The following is a 25,397-nucleotide window of genomic DNA, read 5'->3' on the forward strand; positions in this document are numbered from 1 at the left end:
TACACTGTTGGAGGTCCAAAAAAAAAATTTTCAAAAAAAGTTTTTTCAATTTTTTTTTTTTTTTTTTTATTATTATTATTTTTTTAAAATACGTTCAGAAGACGTCTGGCAGGGAGGTCCATAGTGAAAAAGACGTTTTAAAGACGTTTTTATCATAGAAACATATTTTTTGGCAGGGTATGAGTTAAATTGTCACTTTATAAATGTGCAGATACCCTCTATACACTTAAACTTTATGTTGGTTTGTTTAATGTTGAGAGAGAAAACAATATTGAACATTACGTTAATCCTCTGGGGACCCCCCAAAATAATCTGGGGACCCCTCTGGGGGTCCCGACCCACAGGTTGAGAACCACTGTTGTAATGTATGCAGCTATGCACACATCCAACCATGATGTGCTGGAGAGACATTTCTATTTGCACATTGAATACAACTCTTTGAGGTTTAAACTCTGGGTTTTCCAACTCTACCACACTCCACCATGATTAGACAGAGAGACACAGTTTCATCATTTTGTAGCGATTAACATATTAAGCCAAGCACAAACTGAGCATCACCTGAACATTTAGATGTATAGAGGTTTTCTGCCTTTATAACAGCTCTTCAATTCTTACCTCCAGCTGTCTTGTATTTCAGCATCACCAGACAGAGCCTGATGGGAGTGCACTACCCTTGGCTGGGCTTTGATAGTGAGATCAACCAGAGTGGGTGTGTAAAGTGGATTCAGACCAGGGAAGCGGCCCATTTCAACAAAATGGCTCCAGGACCACATACCACAGCCCACCATTATTGTTCCAGCAGTGTGGGAAAATATAATGCAGGGCCCGCTGTGTGATTCCAACTATTCAACGATAAAAAAGGAAATAAACTGCTGATACGAGCAAAGGCTAGTGGTGGGTGACACACCCATGGGTGGTAGTTCAGAACGCCTGTCACCAGTACAAGACAATAAGTGCTGAGTAGTACGGAAAAAACATAGAACAAGACATAAAAAGCTACCCTGGCAGTTTGGATGAACCAACATTAGGTTGAAGTGATGACGCCAGCCCGGATATGGACCAGAACACATCACGTCATTGGCATAGGAAGCAAGCCGTGACATCCCCACATTTCTGTTGCCTCAGATGGCAAGGGAATTGCAATGCATGACATCAAGTTCGGAGTCTTAACCGACACTGCTGGGAGTGGTGTTCACACCCTGTGTCCACGGGGTCATTACCTTTTCGTTAATAGTAGAACAGGACATATCGTATAATAGCCAAGGGGGCATCAAGGGTGTAACTACAGTGATTATGGCAACAAACAATTCTGACACACTGAAATCATTTTCTGGCAAATTGAATTTCTCAGCAGTAGGTAACTGGAGGAAACTGGCACTACCCTTGTTGTTTTCTTAATAGAATGGTGAAATGTATACCTCGTTTTGTGCTTGTTAGGATCAAACGCACCAGGAAGGAATTCAGAGCAGAAGCAATTTGCCTTTAAATTCAAATGAATAGGAGAAATAACAATCATTCGGCTGAGTTCACCGTACCACATAATAATGGAAAGTGTTTATACAATTATAAAGATACAGACACAATTGAGGGAGTGAATCCCATACCACAATGTCATCATAAAGCATATATCATAATTAGTGTAGTTCCCTTTGGCAAACAACCCTCTTTTAATTGCCTCTCAAGATTGAATGACTGGACATCTGGACGTCTGACTGTTGAATACACAAAATATAAATTTGATTGTATTGCCCTGGACTACACAACTGCACTAACTGTGAGGACCTATTGTAAGAGTTGACTTCACGCATGTCAAGTTGCATACAAACACTAAGTTACTTCTATTGTACCGGAACAATTACATTATTTTTACGTAGATAAATTACCGAGTGTGAGGCCTACATTTGGCAAAATCTGATGCACTGTCAGTGTCAGTGGCTGTTTTCAAAAATGGTATTTACGCTTTTTGCAAGCGGTCTCCTGGGTTTAATTACAGCAGAAGTGCTACCTCAGCTGGGCAATCGTTTATCGCCCCAAAAAAGAAAAAAAAAGAAAAGGAAAAACAGTTAATCTGAAAGAAGAGAGGGATGGGGAGAAAGGAACAGTGTCCCCAGTAAATTATGAATCTCACCTCCAGCTCTGCATCACTGGGCAGGTTATTCTTGGACTCCGTCATGCCCATAAAATAGGATGTACATTCCATGCATTTGAATTTGAGACAATATAAAATGGCAGGGAGCCGTCAGTCACAAGGGACAAAAAGACCCATTGATTTTTCTTCCATTTCGACCCGAGCTGTGAGCTGACGAGGGTCCATTCAGTAGGGCCTTGGCTTATGTTACTGTCTAGGATGGTTCTGCATACGCATATACTCTTTTTGAGCGGTGGTCACACCGTCTCCATAGCGTGGCCGTGTGTGTATCCGTGTGTGTCTGTCTGTCTGTAGCCTGAAGTACCTTTTTTGACCACACATGTTAAGGGAGGGGCGCTGTTGTTCAGGCCACTGAGGCCAGGCACACTCACACACATTCACATTCACACTCACATTCATTCACGCCCGCACACACACACACACACACACACACACACACACACACACACACACACACACACACACACACACACACACACACACACACACACACACACACACACACACACACACACACACACACACACACACACACACACACACACACACAGCCTCCACCGCTCAGTTCACACAAGTGTGATTTTATCCCAAAAACTGGGGTGAAGCATTTCTGACGACCATCTATCATAATTTAGCTACAGATCTCCGAGGCTTTTCAAAGCGTCACGTGGCGGCACGAGATCAAATTTGTAGTGAGCGGATTGCGTTATACAGAACTTAAGCCATGATGTCAGGCTATATTAAAAAAACGCCCACGCACAATGTCATGAATTCAACTCTTGATCTTGACCTTTGTCATTAATCTTCTCTTCTCATTTCTGTATGCTGTCAAAGGAAGGCAGGAGCACCTTGAAAATAAGCTTAAAAGAATCATTATCATAATAGAATCATCAGCTCAGGTCATCCCTCACTTGGTCTCGGATCTAGAAAGGACAAAATCCTTTTACCAGACAAGATCACATGAATATAAATATATTTATGCAATCACAGAAATGAATGCACAGAGAGGACATTCCTGTTGCAATGCAGCGCCTCAGTGTCAAACCCAGAAAAGGAAGTAATCAATCTGCACATTTGTTTGATATGAAGATACAGTACGTTGGGTTATGTGGTATCCATAGCAATGCTATTGGAGCCTTCAGCGATCTACTGTATGCATTACTTTGTGTTTTATTCAGAAAGGAAAAAGAATGGCTTGAAGAAAAGTGAGAAATTCTCGTTCTTTTCTTCTATCATTTCCATTTAGGTTTGGGGTCTTTTACGGTTTTAACGATTCCAGTTCCTTAAAGTTATACCATGTAACTTTTTTTATAAAACAAATCTTAAAATTGTCCTAACTGTTAAATCGCTAAAGTTTTAGAACACCCACTCCGTTATTTTCAGCTTCTAAAGCCTTCTCTTTATATGTTTTCTATGATCCTTGCTGGGGTCCGGATTTTGCGGAAAAATTACATCATCTGCATCATCCGTATACGTTGTCTATACGTTGGCAAATCACATTGCGGATCATAGACACATGATACACTACCGGCCAATTACAGTGCATCTTGCGTCTCTTCAGGAAATAGCTTGCTTCAACAGCTTTGTTTACGCTGGTCTAGAAGTCTAGCATGTAACTCCCCAACCGCTGCTCGTAGAGGGACACGAGAGACATCTATGGATGCGTCTCGGCAAGGCGAGGCGGACGCGGTGGTCTGAAGGCCCGGTCCGCGGCGAAAAACGGCCGAAAAAAGCAGACGCGACCGCGGTTTGCTATACTGCTACAGACCACTAGTTGAGCAACTTACACAGTATAGCTTTAACGATTCAATCTTAACGCTCAGATTCCTTAACGTTTCATATTGAAGGATTCCTGGGTTCCAAATGAAACCTTACAGGACTAGTAAGGGTCCATTTGGTTCCATTTGTACACTCTCAGAGTTATGGTGGTCCCTGAAAAAAAAAGAAAGAAAAAAAGGGAGAATCACCGGTATTGTAATTGTATAGCAGACATTAGTCTGGGATCCCTTCACTTTTCGGGGTTTGATCCGGTCGGGAGCGGAAACCACTTTACGTCATGTTGTAGTTCTCAAAGGACTACAATTTGGCCAGAAAGATCAAACCGGATTCAGTTTTAACCCAAAATAATTCCCCTGCGCTCAAGGACAAATTTTTAGGGCCTACCTAATAAACCTAGCCTGATTTCAGACTCAGCTGAAGCTTGAGTCTGACATTGTGCCCTGTTTGAGCGATTTCTGGAGGGGAGGGACTTTGACGGCACGGATTGATAATTTGTTAAACCCACCCCCTGGGCTAATTGGAGGAGCCGTCATTTCGGCTCCAGAAATCACTTATTATGAACACAATTCACAGTCCACTCAGAGAGTGGGCGGGTCTATGGGCTGGAACCAGGCCATAATAAACCCTTTGATGCGGCGTAGTTTTTCTTTTGGAAAATTCGTTTAGTGTATGCATCTTTTAGTCCAACTCAGCGACTGGCAAGACTACATTAGGGTACTCAAGCATTTTAATAGGGATTGGGGAAACAAACGGGGGGAACCAAAACAAAGCGACGCCGCTTCTTCCGCCTGTGGTTTCCGCCTAGACCGGATCAAACTGCCCGTTGTAAACGATCACCAGGCTTTCCCCCGAGAAAGCCTGGTGACGCGAGGTTAAGCAGACGCTAAGTCCACAGTTCCAGAAGCGGTTCCAAACTGATTCCGGTTTCTCAATGTCGGATCCTGTTTCCAGGTCAGTGTTAGGCATCCTGCTCCTGATGGCAGCAGCAGAGCAGCAGACCTCCAGTCCCCCCGTCTCACCTCTCTACCCCAGGGCTCAGCTCGCCAAGTTGCCTGGGGCACAGTTGCTGAAATGTCAGCGCACAGTCCCGTAGTAATCCCTCCGTAATGTTTAAAATTCACACACTGATCCTCTCAGAAAAGTGGTGATTATTTTTCCAGAGAGACTTTTTTTGAGTTTTAAAGGCAAGAGAGGGGAGTTTTGGCCCGGGGCAATGCCAGCCCCTGGGTCAGCCTCCGGAGAATTATTGTTTTATTCTTTTCTTTTTTGCTTTTAATTTCCTGCCCCGTCACTTTCCTTCCGCCCAAGGGTTCTCATCACAATGGATGGACGGTACCCTCGCCATGCTCTACCGGTGCCGGCCAAGTGGGCTATCTGGTTACTGTACATGACGTCTCTGAAGTAAGGGAATGTCTCCCAACAAGCTTATGGTTGTTGAGAAGTGGGGACCCGGCTTGTCTTTGATATCTCCGCCAAAACGGCTAAACATCCCAACGTTACAGTGAGGGGAAACCACAGCTGTGAAAAACTACGCCTGGCCCCCATTCGTTTTGCTCTCTCCACTCTACTTGGGATCATTTCAGAGACTGGGATCCATTCCCATCACAATGGAGCGGTCGCCGAACCACCTGAGCCTGGGACTACAGCACTGTAACGAGCCCAGATTATAGGACTGGAGGCTTAACCACTGTACAACGTTTCAAAATCGATCATTTATCATATTATATTGGTCGATCGCACAGTGATCCTTTGAACTGATTTTATGTTATTCTACAGTACTTCCCTACGTTTGCATTTCTACAGCCTTTTGATATTCTCCTCACATAGGGGAGTTTCAGGAGAGAGTTATACTGTGTGTGTGTGTGTGTGTGTGTGTGTGTGTGTGTGTGTGTGTGTGCGTGTGTGTGTGTGTGTGTGTGTGTGTGTGTGTGTGTGTGTATGTATCATATGTACAAATGAAATAGGCTAAACTTGAGAGTCAGGGGGCAGTCAGGATAAAATGGAGCAAAGTTACTTACATTTACCCAGCAGCAGAACATTTTTATTATTTGAATCACATTATCATTTCATGCTAATGCAGTTCAAAAAGTAATCTGTGTTTTTGATTGAATCTTCACCCTGGCCAAGTCTGTTTTTGGCATGCGGATGAAAGGCCCAAATGCATAGAAAAGGCTACAGTACATACTGTAAAAGATCCCCCAAAAACTGCAACCTTTTATATCAAGAAGCTAACATTATCATAGATTATTCACATTATCCTTAACGTGCATGTTTGCTTATCTTCTGGGTCTGATAAAAAAAAAAATCATGAACATAGCTTCAATGTAGATATCTGCTTTATTAGACATTTCAGCTCATCTTAACTACTTTTCTCTCAGTGGCAGCTATTTCCAGTAATTGGTAGGTTAGTTCTGAGCAGAGCCGTAGAGGGAAGAGAATTGCATCACGCTTTGATCTCGCTGCTCGATCTATCGCAATAGTTCCAAACAATTGAACTATCGCATTGAGATAGGATGAGCATTTCCGCATTCCATTCTTTCAATTGGATTCAATCATACTAGATCACGCTGGTTCTGAGTAGCTTGACTAGCTTCCCCAACACGGCTTCAAATACACATGTATGTTTTTAACTGAATAAAAAAATATGTTTTTAATAGAGCAAGTGCCTTTGCGCCTACTTTGCCTTCTGGTCTGGATAAGAAATCTGCTAACTACCGCTCCAGCAACAGGAACTTTAAAAACGTAAACCCTGTACTGTACGTACTTTGTTGGTCGGAGATCCCCAGGGATCTGTCTTAGGCCCTCTCCTTCTCACCCTCTGGGTCTGCTCTTTTGGCCCAATGTTCATTCCAGAATAGGGAGGGACACAGGGCATTACAGAGTATATGGGTGGCAGCTTTACATGAACACTTAATCCACGTCATGGTAACATAAAGATAGAGGTTCTAGTTCTCTACTGTAAATGAACGTATAAAACTTGAACATCAGTGTTATCATACAGTATGTGAATGTAAAAGTAAAAAGAAACAAATACCGTAAGAACAAATAAGGTTCAGAAATGGAAAATAAAAACAAACTTTTACCCTTGGATCATCCCATCCCATCTACTAATTGAAGCCGAGGCCGATGGACCCCGAATTGCATGAAAGAGGTCTCACAGCACATGGTTGCTTTTACGGACTCCAACGTTCGCACACAGATAGCTCAGATCTTTGCCAACGTTCTTAGCTACTTTCCCTGCTGTTACTGTACTTGCATGATGTACAGCTGTACAAAACAAGATTTTTCAGAAGAACTGCCGATCAACCAATATGCCCATAAAAGGGGACAAGGACTGAGAGATATAGAGATCTCCATATATGGGCACAGATCTGTTTTACATCACACTGACACACATGGACTTGGTCCTACTGATGCCGTCAGTGTTCTCCATATACATGGATCTCCATATATGGGTATCAGGGATCTCCATATATGGATATAAAAAGGACAGACTTAATTTGCAAGTGTGACTATTGATGACATCAGGTATCTCCATATATGGGCATAAAGGGGATTGTATGATGTCAGACGTCATAGAGGTTTCACATAAATGGCTGTTTATGATCGAATCTACTATAATATGAACATCACAAGCACAATGTGCTTGCGATGTTCGTGAACACAGCTTCAAGAGGACCTACATGTTGATTACAGACTCAAGCTGAGCAACACCTCACTGTTTCTATGTCCCAAATGCTCACGTTACAGAGCCTTTGTATGGAAAGAGGAGAGAAAGGGTTTCTGCTGCAACTCCGGGAAGATTGACCTTACATATGACCCCGAACATCACAAACCAGGCTCAATCCCACCAAAGCCTCCACCAGCTAGTATGGACCTTTTCCTTGATCAGAAATTTGTGAAGCGTGCAAGACAGTACAACAATGCACTGTCAATGGCAATTATCGGTTTATGAGAGATAGCTATACCTGGAAAAAGGACTACATCTAACATCATGTACGCCATTTGAGTCAGCTGACTGACTCATGGGCACCAAAGGGACACAGTCAGAGGCACAGAAGGATACAGAGATCTCCAAGCTTCTAGTTATCTTAACTCCAGAAAAGGTCAGCATAATAATATTGCTTATTCAAGTCACTTGCATTTGTATGAAATCTCAATCTCTAAATCTATAACTGCTGCATACAGATCATGCCATGCTAGTAGAATTGTTCCTGTCATATAATTGCTCACGGGGCTTTAAGAAGGGACCGTGTATAATGCTTACTGTAGATGTTTTAATGTGGTGTAGTGTGGACTACTTAGATAACGCTGCCACAGAGACTCTCTCTCTCTCTCTCTCTCTCTCTCTCTCTCTCTCTCTCTCTCTCTCTCTCTCTCTCTCTCTCTCTCTCTCTCTCTCTCTCTCTCTCTCTCTCTCTCTCTCTCTCACATACATATGGCGGAGCCGATACTATCCAACAATTGAGAGACGGGGTTTCACCGTACGCTTGCATTTCTGAAGCCTTTTGATATCGCACTCCCCACATAGGGGAGTATTTCAAGTGAGAGTTACAGTATAGAGAATTCATCAATATCTTTGTGTATACAGAAGCCGTGGGGCATGTGTTGCCTCAGTACTTCAGTACTTTGACCTACCCCAAGTTAACCACTTAAACCCTATATAATTTGTTGACCAGGCTCGACCAGGGGTCTATACATGGGCCCAAGGGGTCTTCAACAGGAGGTCCGGGACTGCTAGGAGGTCCTCGGAGTTACTACAGGGGGTCCGCCACATATTTGTGTGGTGGGGAACATTATCCGAAAATAGCAGATCTAATAGCACACAACATTGCTATTTGAGAGTTGGTGTAGAGGGAAAAAGAGCAGATCAAGTACAGAGCCAACAGTCAAGTAAGTTGACTAAATATTGAGGGTTAAAGGTTAACTGTCTGAAAATAAAAAAATAAAAAATTACACGCACAGCTAAATCCAAAGGTTTAATCTGTAACACAGTGTATAAAGTGTAGTGGTGGTCCCTGCTTCATCTCTCTCTCAGCCTTTGGGCTGAAAAACGTTGAAGACCCCTGCTCTAGACCAAATCTCCTTGCTGAAAATAGCAGATCTACAAGCTCAGAAGGCGCCACAATGTTCACCAATTAATTTATGACATGCCCAGAATAGGGACGCAAGGGTTCATGTGGTGAACTATGCAAGCCAGACAGTTGCACACACCACTGAGAAATATAATGCAAAAGCCAGCAGCAAAAGCTTGGCACGAATTTCAAAGAGCATATACAAGCCCCATGGTCTGAATGACGCATAGAGCATAGAACGGGAGGCTAACCACACTGACACATGAGAAAAATGAGAAAGAATATACAGTATATTATACATTGAATACTTTTTACTATACTATATTATTTTATGACTTGAGACTACTGTTACTCATCAATGGACTTCCAGAAAGCTGTGCTCATAAAATGTGCTGCATTAAACACAGACGCACCCCCAAAAAAGTGTATCAAAGTCATTCTACACAATTTGAAGTTTTGTTACTGTAGATGCTGCATTTTCTCCTTGCAGTACAATGTTTGAGATGCTTTCATGACATTTATAAGAACTCTAATGGAGAGATAGATGCATCTTTATAATGTGGACTGAACAATTAAAACAACAGATGGTCAGATCCTGGTCAAAACAATGACTGAACCAACACAGAGTCTGAGGTCTGCCGCAACCGTTTTGTTCCAAAAAAAAAAAGATTCCCAGACTTGGATGGACAAAAGGGGGGAAATATCAACTTGCCATGATAACGGCAGCGGCCAAGGCACGCAGCGCTGTTCTTCTGTTGAAAAAATAGAATACCACTCACATTATATTCTGGCCTTGGAGGACTGTCCCTGTCCATGTACACATTTGGAGTGAGGCAGGAGAGTGGTTACCTGCTATGAGACGAACAGATATATCCACTATTTGTAGGAAGCACCTAGTTCATGTGGACCCCTCGAAAAACGAGATGCTGCATCTCAAGGGGCTCATCCTTTAGTGAAGATTGAAAACAAATGAATAAAACCTGTTCATCTCTGGAAGCGCGGTGCAGCCCAGTTGCAGCACATTGCTGGATAAAAAGAAAAACAGCATTGTGGAGTGGAAAGAGATGGTGGCAGTGGCGATGGCGGTGGGGGGTTGAGTGCTGCACCTGCTGAGCATGACTTGGTTGAATGGAGCGGAAATGACCCCCACCCCCGGTGAGATGAGAGGGGACACGACCCCTCGTCTTACGAGTACGAGGAGGAAGCAGGAGGGAGATTCAGAAAGACAGGCACAAAGAGAGAGACACTGCCACATATCTAACATTCCAATCATTCTCATTCCTATCTACAGACTCCGCCAGCCCCTCTCTCATCTACCCCAGGGGACACCGCATGGAACTACAGTATGTGCTGCAGAGCACGATAAACCACTGCTCAAAGTTATACGTGCATGGGTATTCTTGATAGATAGACACTCAAACTCAAAGAGATATCAGACTGACATTTAGAATGTTTCTCGGGAGAAACGGAGAAAAGGAATCAAGCATCCTTCAGTTGTCCCAAAATGTTGGGACAGGCGCTCAGGTGGTGCAACGGTAAAGTCGCTGCCCACCACCACGGAGGTTGTGGGTTTGAGTCCACTGTGGTACTTTTGTCAAGCGCCTATGCGAACACAATTGGCCCGTGCTCGGGGAGGGAAGCCAGGCGAGTAGGGTGATATTGGTCATTGCATGTACTCCTACGGGCTGGGGTGGCACCTTATTGGGCAGGAGGAGTAGCCCTACGTCCTCTCGGTGGATGCTCCTCACTGGCCGGTGAGTCAGTAGGATACAACAGCAGTGACAACGTCACAGACATTTGTGTGGGGAGGAATTAATTTAAATAATTACTACATTTGGGAGATAAAGGAGGTAAAAAATAATTGGCTAATCTAAATAAAATTAAATAAAAAAGAATTCTTGTCAATGTTGTCAACATTGCTCATTCAGACCAATAGGTGCTTGGGCCGTACTAACAGGCGAATTACGTACCAGGCAAATGCACATAGAGAACAAAATGCACATTTCAAGGGATCGCATAAGTAGGCAAAACCAAGCGATGTTTCGGTCACTCTGACTTTCTATCACTTGTGTTTGATTGAGCTTGTTAAAAGACTGTCATGAAACAGAACCACCTCTGGGCAGAAAACCTAGTGAAGTAAATGTGAACTCATCAAGACGTTCGAAAGTTGGGATTATAGATGGAAATCTAATATACACGTTAAAAGCAAGACAGGAACCGGTTTAATAAAAGCATGGCTCCCATGTTGAATGTATACAGTATATCGTCGCTGTCGGATGGAAACCTTGTATCTCCAAGTTTCACATTTGTATGTTCTTCCGCAAAGTAAAGCCATGCTTCATCATACAAGGCTGTCTCACAAAAGTAGTGAAAACAGCAGATCTACAAGCACAGCGCGGTGCGAGGCGTTGTGTGCTTGTAGATCGGCTGTTTTCACTAGTTTAAATAATTGTTTTAATGATAAATGCAAAACGAACGGTTTTGGACATACAGGGTTTTCACCCGACAACGACGATATATACAGTATAAATAAAAAAACTACTAGCCATGAATGTACACAAGAAACGTGGTCTGATCGGCCAGGCAGTTTGCGAGATTAACCCCAGACACACAGATATACACACACTGAAAGACCCCTATGGTAGCCAATAGCCTCCTACAGAGGCAAGCTGTAAACAAGTGTATAACACCTTACATTGATGTCATACTACGGTACAGTTTTATATTTGTCATATTACGGTATGTAACTCTTTCCCTCCAAGATATGTCACGAGGAAAACTTGAAAAAATATGTGTTTCCATTAGAACGGAAACCTTGTACTTAATAAACTGTAAATATAGTAAATTCCAAACATTATCAAAGCGTCATCCCTGGACTTCACAGTCACATCAGAACACCTACTTTAAGAAACACTGCAATAGAGTGCACCTCCAAAAGCACTTTCACTTCTGCCCGTAGGGGGCGCCGCAAATATGAAAAGTTGCACCGTATGGCATGGAAGTACTATTACCCACCAACTGTAGCTTCCTTGGCTCCTGAAGGCTGCAACCCACAACATGCTCCAAATTAATCCACCCACGAACTGGTGAATTACAACAAAATGACTCACTCTCAGCAGTGAGGTGGTCACATCACCTCACGTTGCGAGGCGTTGTGAGCATGTAGATCGTCTATTTTCACAATTTCTGCCTCCAATATTTGACAATTTGGACGATTTTTAAATTGTCATTTTAGAGGTATTAAAAAAAGTCCTTAATTGTCACTTTAGAAATGTGCAGATACCTGCTATACACTTTGTTTGTTGGTTTGTTTACTGTTGAGTGAGAAAACAATGTTTCACATTAAGTTAATCATCTGGGGACCCCCCAAAATCACTTGGGGACCCCCCTGGGGTATACTTTTTTTGCTTTTTTGTTTGTTTACTGTTGAGTGAGAAAACATTGTTTCACATTAAGTTAATCATCTGGGGACCCCCCAAAATCACTTGGGGACCCCCCTGGGGGTTGAGAACCACTGAACTATGGGATCCCAGTAGGACAGAAACAAAGACTTACAGTTGTGAAGGCCAGGAGCTCCTCCTCAGTTAGTCTGTGGACTGGGTTGTTCCTCTGGAAGTCAGTGCTAGAAGACAAGACACCGTAGTGAATGCACAATGAGCACACATGGGGACACACACATACACACATCCCCCCCACCAAACATCTTTAACGTATATATCGTCGTTGTCGGGTGAAAACCGTGTATGTCCAAAAACCGTTCGTTTTGCATTTATCATTTTAAAAATGATTTAAACTAGTGAAAACAGCCGATCTACAAGCACACAACGCCTCGCACCGCGAGGCGTTGTGTGCTTGTAGATCGGCTGTTTTCACTACTTTTGTGCGACGGCCTTGTACGATGAAGCAGGGATTTACTTTGCGAAAGAACGTACACATTTGAAACTTGGAGATACGAGGTTTCTGCCCGACCTCCAAGCTCACGGCGCTACACGTTATACACCCGATATACACATTTTACACCACACATGACCTACACATTTTTCACACTGCAATGTTCAGAGTAGTAAGGAGATGCATCCCGGGTTCTGAAAGACTTTATTGATTGCAGTGAACCCCCTTCCTGTACATCATAATGTTGTGACATATGATTTTATTCCCCAGTATTGATTTATTTAACGGTCAAGTGCTTTAGTTGATAAGGGCTGACGAGCCATCAGTGTTCTGGCCATTAGCCAGTACTGCCTGTGTTATGATGGAATGGTGTTTCATTGTCCCCCCGAGTCTGAAAGACCATTAATCTACATCACCGGGCCATCTGAGAAAGGGCCGCGATTGATTTCACAGCAAATCGCGGTTGTTGTTTGCTTTGACGGAGAGTTTCAGTGTGGCTTAGCATTACCAAACCTATGTATCTGTATTTCCCGCATGAATAGACACAGAGTTAGTATGTATTTTTTCCAATGAACACGATAGGAAATATTCCTTAATGTGTAAAAATCTTAAAGTCATATCCGAATGTAGAAATTATGGAAAAGTACCATGTTTTTACCTACACACAAATCAAAACAAAATGTATTAAGTTAACCCGTTTTAACCCTATACATCGGTTTGGTCACCAGGAAGAGTAGGGGTATAACATGACTATTTTGGCTGCCATTGGCGCTATAACTCTTCATTTTATATGCAACGTTTGGATGCCATTTTTCTTTTCCGGGTGAAAGAAGAAAAGATCGCTGGATGTTACAACATAGTTTACACATAGTCATCACATTGTGCATTCTGTGGGTCTTCAAAATAAGGTAAAAACAATGAAAGATCATGCATGGCAGAGGCGGATGAATGAATGGATGAATACCTGCCTGAAGATCTTGTTAAAAGGTGTGATTGTACATCAAATTGTGAAAACAGCAGATCTACCAGCTCACAAAGCATCACAAACGCGATACGTTGTTAACCTATAATGACACGCCCAGAACAGGGACTACAACTCTAGATGGGAGCAGCTCGCACATCGCACAAAGCCGTTGCAGGTTACTGGCAGAGAGGTAGACTTTGGCTTTGTGGGGAAGGCTTCCATCCAGACCAAAGAGGATTTGGATTTCAGGGAGATTAGGTGCAATAATAAGCAGTGCTCCTTCGCAAAATGTGTTTATTATTTCTCCACTTAAGCCATTCAGAACGGGTACACATTATTTTATGCTTTAACTATTGAAAAATAGCAGATATACAAGCTCACAGCGCGGCACCGAGTGCCGCGCTGCGAGCTTGTAGATCTGCTATTTTTGAAAAATCGTGAAAATTAGAATTTTGACCCGATTCTACAAGTGTCTTTTGAATCCTTCTAAGGTTTTTTGAAAAACCTATGTTTCTATGTCAGCAATCTGGCCGGCCATCGTCAAAGGAAAGGTCCTTTTCACTTAACTGGAGCTCAGTTAGTCTGTTCTTGAGAGACTACTATGTCAGTGGTTCTCAAACCTTTTCATGTGAAGGAACCCCAAAATTATATTTATTTGGCCACAGACCCGCATCTCAAAATATTTAGTTCCAGGGACCACCCAGAAGCAAAATTTGAGTTACAAACGTTCGCTTTGAAAATACATATATTCAAAGATTTGCACACATTTTCACGACTTTTAAAAAAAATAGCAGATCTACAAGCTCGCAGCGCGGCACTCGGTGCCGCGCTGTGAGCTTGTATATCTGCTATTTTTCAATAGTTAAAGCAGTCAATAATGCTAGGCCTAAATGGGTTAAATACAGTTAGTGCTGCGCGTAGCGTCTGCCAGGTGGACAGAGCATATGGCTCCCGTGGCGTTGTGCGGCCTTGGAGCCAGGCCACACCTCATCCCTCTACACCAGGGACGTGCAGAGAATGTTAGAGAGGCAGGGGCTTGACATTTCTAAAGGGGCCTTTTGGTGAAATATAGCAGACTTCCAAGCTCACAACGTGTAGCGCTGTGAGCTTGGAGGTCGTCTATTTTCGGTGCTTGATACCACTCTGAACTAAGCATAATTAAGTCAACACTGGAGATGTGGCTTACGGCATGTATTTCTACACAGAGAGGGCAATTATTTCAACATAAAGAGTTTGGACAAGGTAATTCTCTTGAATGCTGCCTTCGGGTAGTGCATGGAAAGGGGGCATTTGCATTTATTTCACCATAGTAAAAAACTGCATTCATGGTCTGGAGAGGGCACTTTTTACAGACGGATAAAAGGGCAGGGGCTCAAGCCCCCTTTGATGTCTATGTGTGCACGTGGCTGCTCTACACAGCCCCAGCTCTGCACTGCTGCCTGCTCAACACACAATGAGACCTGGAGAGCATGTGGAGGGGAGGTCTGGTGGATCCAGACTGGACCAGTGGATGGAGATCTACAGTATACCATCAATGTGATTCCACATGGAATGGGATTGATAAATTGTTGCATTAAATGGACCAATCACTGTGTGTGTGTGTGTGTGTGTGTGTGTGTGTGTGTGTGTGTGTGTGTGTGTGTGTGTGTGTGTGTGTGTGTGTGTGTGTGTGTGTGTGTGTCTGTGTCTGTGTGTGTACGTACGTGCGCGTGTCTGTTTTCAGCGGGGAGGGGGGGGGGGGGGGTAGTGTTTATGGGGAAACCACAGAGTTCGCTGGGTTTGTCTTGGCACCCTGTGCTGATCTCAAATAGACATGGTCACATTACAGAGGAATTTCCAATATGATAAATTGCACGCAGAGCCAAACCAGTAACAATATTTACAATTTCATTCCTTTTTGAACGTCTATTGTGGTTTCCTCTTTTTCCATAACATTCCTATCCATGCGGAGAAATCAAGGGGACTGCACCTAGTTTTACTCGACTGAGTAACTTGGCTTTACTTTATGCTCTCAAAACCAAACGGTTAGAGCACGGAAGTCGAATTATGGAGTGAAGTCCGATTGGTTAGAAATGTCACTGAGAGAAGGAATATGAGATGTAACGGTGCTGTAGAGAGGGAGTGAATGGAGGTCTGAATCAATGAATAGGACCAATTGGACTCCCAACCATGGTTTGATGATTGCATGACTGGGTGTAATTGGCAGCTGAGCCAGCACTGTGCCATGGTCCCTTAAACGGGTACACATTATTGTGTATCGTTATTTTATGCTTTAACTATTGAAAAATAGCAGATATACAAGCTCACAACGCGGCACCGAGTGCCGCGCTGCGAGCTTGTAGATCAGTAGGTGGAGGAACCTCTGACTACTTTGACAGAGAAACACATTCCAACAGCTGGACGAGAGGAAGCCTCTTCTGTGTCAGGCCATGTATTTCAGGTGATTTCAAACCGGCTTCACGGTGTGATGTCCTGTCTGGAACTGGAGATGCTGAGGTTCTCAATTGTTGGCTCCGAAAATACATTTTGCAAGACTTGGGGCCCTTTTATGGCATTCTACCACAATACCTGCTCTGACCAACCCAACACTCAGCAAACCTTAATTAAATCTATTCTGCTTTCCTCTTATTTTCTCTTTCTCTTTTCTGTACTCAACCTTTAGTTTAGTGGCCAAGCCACACAGTGGCGAAGACCACTCATTGATATTGTACCTTTTCTCTATTCTTCTGCCACTTTTTCTCTAGTGGCTTGACCGTGCAGTCGCTTTTTACGAAACTCTGCAGTATGGTAGAGGACTATGCCAAACGCCTATAACACGAAGCTCGCAACAATTGACCAAAGGGTGTAGGAAGCCTTTGAAAAGTGCAAACTTTGAACAGGTATAGAACAGGCTCTGTTTGAGATACAGCCATGAAACCTGTATACACTTATGCATCTCCTCATGCTGAACAACCTTTACACTCTGACAGAGTCAACAAAGTTGTTGACTGATGGTGTAATCTGGTTGTTGACGGCTCCTGCGGTCACCCCATAAGGATAAAGATTATGTACTTAACTCTTATACTGCTTTGGACGTTCCCGTTCGCCCCAATTCTCGAGGTCGCGCCGCGCCAATACGGCCGTTCGTTCGTTTACCTTGTTGATGTCCTTAAGCTGATGAGGGGTCGCGCCGCCGTGTACTGTAATCACATCGTCCGCAGTGATGGTCTTAAAAATCCATTATGCGTTAACATCAACGGAGACCAATTCTCTTCCGTGTTGATTTTCTCTGGCCCTGAGGCTCTGTGGCCAGTGAGTGCTCTCAATGTATGGCAAGCGAGACCGGCCAAATTCACATTAATGGCATGACGCCGCCCTCTGCTGCCTGGTCTGCGAAAGTGCAGACCAGGCACTTCAAAAAAAAATGCCTACCTATCTACTATAACGTCGCAAAGGTAAGCCGCTTTTTGATGGCACCAGACCCAATAAATAAATAAATAAATAATCTGGCAGGGAAAAAGTTAATGATGGTTTACCAGTGAAATATCAGACACTTGCCCAGTGTCAAGGTAGAAGAGTTGTTTTAATAACAATGTTAGAATAACAGGGTTTGTTTTGGAACACAGAGTGGCAGAGTTTGACCGTTATACAAAAATTGGTACACATACTTTATTAATATTATATTAATAATATTAACCAAACTTTTCCAACAAATACACACCACACTACTGGTGAACTCTGCAAGCCAAAGCGTACACCTTTATGATGTCACTGATCACATGACCCCACAATCAATCCTCCAGTTCTAGGCAACACAGGACTTTTATCCACACAACAAGTTGCCTATAATTAATATTGGGACTTTTTCTGCCTGTATTGATAGGTATGTACAGTAGGCCGACAGGAAACGGGGAGAGAGATGGGGGGTGACACGCAGCAAAGGTCATCAGGCTTGGGACCTGAACCTGCGACGCAGCAAGGGCTGGATTACCAGCCTAGGTGCCTGGACCACTACCCTGTGGCCCAGGCCGAGAGACAGTCTTAACCCTTGAGTTTTCCAAGAATTGATTGACAGATTGATTGATTGACAGCTATACAAAGTCCATATGTGTTAGTTGTTCAGGAAGAGTTAGAAAAGAGAACTGGTCAAATGACAGGAAGGCACCGTCAAATCAAATGGACAAAGTTCAGTATGTGTAAGTTGTTGTTTATTTCTGTGCGTGCATGCGTAAAATGGACTTTAAGTCAAATGGACTATAATTCAATTCAATTCAGAGGGGCTTTATTGGACATTGGCAAGGAAACATGAAACAAGCCAAACTAAAACTATTGGCAATAATAAATGTATGCACGCACAACCAATAGGGGATAGACCGAGCTGTATGTGTCACATTGCAAGAAGAACTACAGTTGTTTCCTGTTGACATTGGCACATTTCACCCAGGTTTTTTCATCTCACTCACAGCGGCGTAGACAGGATTTACCTGTCATGAAACTGTGCCTTTTCCTATGCAAACTTCTAATAAAGTCTTCAATCAATCAACGGTACTGATAGTGTGTGTTGTTTTTAGTTGCACTTTGTAACATTGTTTAAAAAGGGTGTCCAATAATGATCATTACAATGTCCTCATGTGAAAAGAAATGTTCTGTATATGGGCAGCCAAAATCAGTTTATTTTATTTTCATTTTTCATAATGAAGGTTGTTGATAGGCACACTGAATATCAAGAAAATGAAAAAAATTCCGCAACACTGGTGATGAACTTGTGAGAACACTGGAGTGGAGAGTGTGCCTATCTCTATAAATGTGTATGAAGTCTCAGGATTATTGAAGATCCTCAGATATTTACACATTAGAGTTCAGTCACTCAACCAGAGGAAACTCACTCACTACGTTTAATGGTCTCTGGGGAAGATATTATACAATGTTATTATGATGTTATTAAGATTTATTATATGTGATCTTATTTACAGTACATTATGTTGTTCATATTATGATATTCATCTCTGTGCCCTATGATATACATTAGAGATTACATGATGTAAGAGCCAAAATGTCTCCACTAGGCCTGATAGCTATTGTTTTGGTAAAGCCTATCTTGTTATGGTTCAGCTCATCCTTGAGACAGCGACAGTAGAACTGTGATCTCTGACTTGTGCTCTTTTTCAGTGGTTCCTGCTTAAATAAGCCGTAATGCTTTATAGGATCTCCTTTTAGTTGACCTTGTACCAGTGATTTAAGCTGTCATGAAACTGTACTTTTTTTCTATTGCAAACTGCTAATAAACTCTTCAATCAATCAATGTGCAGAACTACTGTACCACTGACATGAGTGTTATTGTACTTCTTCCCATGATATCATGTACTGTACAAAGCATAACCATCGCCACATAGAATATTGTCTGGTCTCCTAATTGCCTCATTGATTAATTATTGATCCAGAATTCCACGACAGTCTACCTGCGACTGGCTCAATGGCTAATTTCAAACCAGTGTCGATTTTGTCGAAAAATGTTTGTCAACTACCTTTTTTCACTCTCAAAAACTAAATAAAAACGAAATAAAAACTAAGCTATGATGACTAAAACAAAGACTAAATATATTGACAATTTTGTCAACGAATAAAGACTAGACTAAAATGTTAGGGAGGGACGAGTGAAGAAGAGATGCAGTTGAACTAAAAGATGAGTCATTTAATGTATGCTGCACTCTGAAAATAGAAGATCTACAAGCACACAGCGTGGCGCGCTGCGACACATTGAGATTTTAGACATCAAAACTAGACTAAAACTAAAACAGTTTGTAAATCAGAATTTCCTGTCAAAATCAACAAAGCCTCAAACCCTCACCAATGAACAGACTTAAAGGACGACTTCACCACTTTTTCAACCTGTCTTAATATAATTGGTCCTCACTAAGAAGAGGAAGAGTTTTTTTTTTTAAACAAGATTAAAAATATATATATTTTGATTTTTATTATCACAAGAACAATGGCTTCCATTATAATACTGTAACCTCTCAGGAATAGAAAGCCTACAGTTTCTATTAGCTTGGATTCCTCATGGATATATCAAGATATAGGTTGAAAAGTGGTGAAGTTGTCCTTTAACAACAGCAGGACCCGATTGTAAATGTACAAATTATGTTCAACGATATGAAACTGTAATTTTACATTGCTTTTACTGCTTAAAAAAGTATTTTATTCCCTCTGCCCTCCTCCCCCGTCCTATCTTTTACTTGAGTAAAAATATCAATGTAGAAATACTCTGCTACAAGTAAATGCCTGTACAAAAAATATAACATTTCACAAGTTTTCAAATGCATAAAATGAATGAAGATCTTTTGAAAATAGCAGATCTACAAGCTCGCACCGCAACATATTGTGAGCTTGTAGATCATCTATTTTCAGATGACCGAAGTGTACAGGGCTGAATTGGTTATTGTATGTTTCGTAATAATGATCAATATCTAAGTAGTAACTTGTGTTCAAATAATTGCAGTGGAGTAAAAGTACAATATGTACTGAAAATTGGAAATACAAAAGTTAAAATACGCCCGTACAGCATTTGATTTCAGTACAATAATTACTGAATATTGGAAATAATCCGATACTTAATTATAAGCTTCCTTTTTACTTTTTTGTGTGCAATTGCGTTTGCACATTGATTACCCATGCCTCCGTACATCCATCTTTGGTCGCGGGGTAACTTCAGGCCTGGTTAACTTATTAACTAATGCAGATAGTGAAGGTATATATGCTGCTACTGTAGCCCAACAGAGAACAGAGTTCTGCTGTGGACACACTTTGACTCTAAGGTGAGACCGTTACATTTAGTAGTGTATATTGTGTTATTTTTGTCTTGCTAGGGTTTCTGATGACCCTGCATCTTAAAATCAGAAAACGTCATGTGAATTTGACTTGAATTCGGAGAAGAGCGGCTGAATTACACATTGAAAGAAGTGTCTGTATCTGCTGGATACAGAACTTTCATTTATTTTTGTCACATTCCTAAGCCAATAATTTGATGAAAGGTCAACGGTCAGTAGGAGAGTCTTTTTTAGGAGACGAATATCAAATGATTGGCTTAGGAATGCAACAAAAACTGGAAGGCTTCATGGGGTGAGTGATTGATCGAAAATAAGTAATCTTTGGGGTGAACTACTCCTTTAATGCTGTACAGCGCAGAACTTAAAGCAACTAGGAGAGCTTAATTGGCCATGTAGACATACAGAAGCAGGCTATGGTCCTTAAACATGTGAATGAATTGTATGAGAATGATTATTGTGTTTTGGCAAGCAAAATAAGACAGGGTCCGAATAAAAAACATAAACAAAGATTTTCCACAATAAATCTTGTTATAATAGTGAAAATAGCAGATTCACTCACAACGCGTCACATCATGGCCCACACATTTAGGGGCTTTAGGGCGTCTATTTTTGCTATATTTTAAATGGGGCTTACATACTTTTCCCTTTCTAGAAAAGTTGTGGAGTTAAAAGTCATACATATTCAAAAATACCCATAGTAAAGTTACAGAAACTGAAAACAGTACACAAGTACTTTGCTACTGTAGTTGTAGTAGTAGTATTAGTATGAGTTGCATGTGTTTCTATTTTGTACTTATATTTCTTTAGTATTTCTACATGGACTGAAGCATCATTGTTGTTGTTTTTCCTCAGGTGTGTGTTTTGTTGCCAGACGTGTTGAGGAGAACATGCTAAACATGAAGATTTTAACTCTGTTGCTTTGTGCTGCTCTGACTGTGATGGCAGCTCCAGGTAAGAGTATGTGTCTGTTCGCGCACGTGTGTGTGTGTGTATGTATGTGTGTGTGCAGGGCTCCAGGGTGCGACCTATTAGCTTGCATATGCGACTTAATTTCATTAAGTGCGAGTTAAGGAGGATGTGCGGAGGATGGGTCAAAAAGAAAAAAGAAATCCTTGATCGAGGGACCGCATCTCTTCTCTCTCGCTCCCTCTCTCTTTAACTGCCTGCAAAAAGCCTTTGCTCCTTCCCCTGGCCCCCTCCCCTTCTGTCTCTCTCTCTCACTCACAGTCTCACACACACACACACACACACACACACACACACACACACACACTAGCTAGTCGGTGCGGGGTGCACACGTCGTCACACAGACAGACAGATTTCTCTCTCTCGCTCACCTTGCTTGGATACATAACCTTTCTTTGTATAACTATGCTTTTTCTGTTGTCATCTTGAACCTGGATAATCTATAATCCACGGGGCTGTGGGTGTTTGTTTGCTATTAGATTAGCTATTGATTAGCAATCGCTAGTGGATGTTTACGTTAACCTACTGTTATGTGCGCTTTGGAGTTGAAAACAGCTGTCGCTCGTTAAGTTCCTCTGTGCCCAAAATGCGCGTTTTCACTTCAAAGACAATTAGCTGAAATTAACGGCACCTGTGAACTTTTCTGTCTTTAGTGTTAGCCATAGCGTGTGTGTGATCTGGTCCATAGCTAGTGAGTGCTGCGTGTGTGTGTGTGTGTATAGCCTAAATATAACCTATTATGTAAACAACAATGTTGAAATGTAATGTTTGTTTGATAGCAATGACAGGCTGCAGTGTACATTTCTTTTTTAAATAGATGAATAGACTAAGTGGATCTCACATGTTGTACATGTTGTTTCCATACAGATCATTCTAACATGGAGAGAGGCCGTGAACGACGGGACAGGTACAACAGTCTGGTTAAAGAACCTGATCTACAAGCTCTGCTCTGTGAGCTTGTAGATCGGCTATTTACTTTACTAGGGTTTCTCCAATTTTCATTATTTTTACCTCTATTCCATTACACCTCAGAGGCAGATACTGTACTTCTATTCCACTGGAATTATTTGAAAACTTCTAGTTACAAGTTACTTTGTAGATTGGCTTATTATTAAGAAAAACATATACTACTTTAGCCCTATATACAGTTCAACCTTTTGAAAATAGCCGATCTCTGTCTATCTGTCTATCTGACACTCAGCTGCAGCAGCACTCCCAGTCCCAGCACAGCCATAGAGGGATTTGACAGCCATTTTGACCAGTTACAGACCATCTACAAGCAACTGACCCGAGAGAGAGACCAGTTAAAGACCAGCAACAACCAAATGACCCAAGAGAGAGACCAGTTACAGACCAGCAACAACCAAACGACCCAAGAGAGAGACCAGTTACAGTCCAGCTACAACCAACTGACCCGAAAGAGAGACCAGTTACAGTCCAGCTACAACCAACTGACCCAAGAGAGAGACCAGTTACAGACCAGCAACAACCAAACGACCCAAGAGAGAGACCAGTTACAGTCCAGCTACAACCAACTGACCCGAAAGAGAGACCAGTTACAGTCCAGCTACAACCAACTGACCCAAGAGAGAGACCAGTTACAGACCAGCAACAACCAAATGACCCAAGAGAGAGACCAGTTACAGTCCAGCTACAACCAACTGTCCCAAGAGAGAGACCAGTTAAAGACCAGCTATAACCAACTGACCCAAGAGCGAGATTGCCTGAAGAGGAGGCTCTGTGGTTAGTGGGACATGTTTTTTTCCTTCATTGCCATCTCACGATTTTCATTGATTTGTGATTCATTTGAGGGGACAAAAACGAGGCTAACATTATTGTTATTGTTTTACTGTTAGAATCGAATGGATTTACATTTGCTGATGGTCTGTGTTACTACGTCTCCACTGTGAGGAAAAACTGGCAGGACAGCAGACAGTGGTGTAGAGACAGACAATCTGACCTGATTGTCGTAAAGAGCAGAGAAAAACAGGTATGATGGTGTGTGTGTGTGTGTGTGTGTGTGTGCACGCGCGCGCGCGCGTGTGCGTGCGTGTGTGCGCATGCATGTGTGTTCATCAGTGCAGTTTATGGAGACATACAACTAACTATTGTGCAGTTTATTAACAATAGCTTTTCATTCCAGGACATTGTCTTGCGTGCAAACAAGAGAGTGTGGCTGGGTTTGACTGACAGAGACAGAGAAGGGTCATATCGTTGGCTGGATGGAACACCACTGACCACACCAACGTAAGACTTCATTTTATCTTCATTCTTCCACTATGCAATTTTTTTCTGAATGACATTACATGTTAAAAATACAAACCTGCTAGGCTGTTCAGTGGTTCTCAAACTCAGATCACGACCCCCCAAAATGATCATATTTGAACCCCCCATGCTCACAATGCCTCGCAACGCAAATAGCGAAAATAGACTATACAGTAGTGGTGCGCGGGTCAGGTTTTTTTCATAACCCGCACGACCCACAGCCCGCACGGAACGTAACCCGCCTGCGCCCGCGCCGCAGAACAATATACAAATCAACGAATCCGCCCGCCCCGCAACCCGCATTTAAAAAAAGATGGTATATCATCTCCACAATAGCTCATCTTTATATACGGCTCTTCTAAGTACCCAAAGTCGCTTTACAGAAACGTTTACAGTAGCACAATATTGTCATGGGCTAAATAAACAAACGTGTTGTTCAAATTGGGGTTTAGCCTAAAAGACATTCATTCAAAGACGTTCATTCTCTCTAAATCGCCGGGCATCGTCGGGGTAAGAATGGCGGTCTTATGTCAATCATATTTATACAGCGCCTCGCACTTTAAACAGACAGCAAAAGACGGACAATATTAAATGCTGTTGGTTATTGATCACCAGATTGGAGAGATGGGACGACTCGAGGTAAGCGTGGTTGGTTCATTCAGTCAAAAAATCTGCCTCACTTGCGAAAGTTGTGTTTCAAATCGTATCCGTTGACTGGCTGGTTATATAACTTAACCGACGGACTTGTGTGGATGACAGAGACATATAAGTGAAATCCTGATCAGCGACACGCTCTGAATTGTTTGTGCATCTTCTCTGCTGTGCTCACGTTGTGTCAAATGTTGGCAAGATGTGGTTCGCGGCCCCAACAGGAGCGGAATTGGGACGGTCCTTGCACCAAGGAGCGGAGGATTCAAACGTTGTATTCTTATTCTTATAGGCCTACTCTTATTAAGAATAAAAGGAAAATAAGAACAGGTGATTACTCTTATTTATTTTTTGCACGTGAGAGTGTGATAACCCGCCCGCCCGCCGCCTGCCTGAAAAGGTCTGAAACCTTGACCCACCCACCCGCTTGCGGGCGGGTTGGCGGGCGGGTGGGGGCACCGGGTCGGCCCGCTCACCACTACTATACAGTGACTGCACACTGTCTCGGCATAGGGACACGTTGTGAGCTTGTACACAGCTTATACTAACTGTAGATTGGCTAATTTCCTTATGTTGACCAAACAGCATATTATTATTACATTGCGATGCAACATATCTGTATAGCGATTGGACCGAGATTCTAGCAGAATAATACGTGCGTGAGGACAGATTGCAGATAAGGTCTTGCATGCTTTGGAGCGCCGGCAATTTTCCGTGGCTATTGGTGGGTATTATTATATTATAATATATTAAGTGATTTGGAAAGATTCCTATACTTCTCCAGGTTCTGGTACCCTGGTGAGCCTAACAGCTATGGTGGTGACGAAGACTGCGTTGAGAATTATGATGGCTCT

General features: G+C 42.4%; 1 protein-coding gene across 1 annotated transcript in view; it reads right to left on the reverse strand.

Moving 5' to 3' along the window:
- The window catches only part of ttc27 (tetratricopeptide repeat domain 27), a 205,266-nt gene that overhangs the window by 110,221 nt on the left and 69,648 nt on the right, over nt 1–25,397 (reverse strand). The window contains exon 9 of the mRNA XM_080740212.1: nt 12,559–12,625. Within this exon, the coding sequence (XP_080596338.1) occupies nt 12,559–12,625 (67 nt within the window). The remainder of the gene's footprint in view (nt 1–12,558; nt 12,626–25,397) is intronic.

Source organism: Nannobrachium achirus (assembly GCF_963921795.1).
Source record: "Nannobrachium achirus genome assembly, chromosome: 13".
Classification (NCBI taxonomy): domain Eukaryota; kingdom Metazoa; phylum Chordata; class Actinopteri; order Myctophiformes; family Myctophidae; genus Nannobrachium; species Nannobrachium achirus.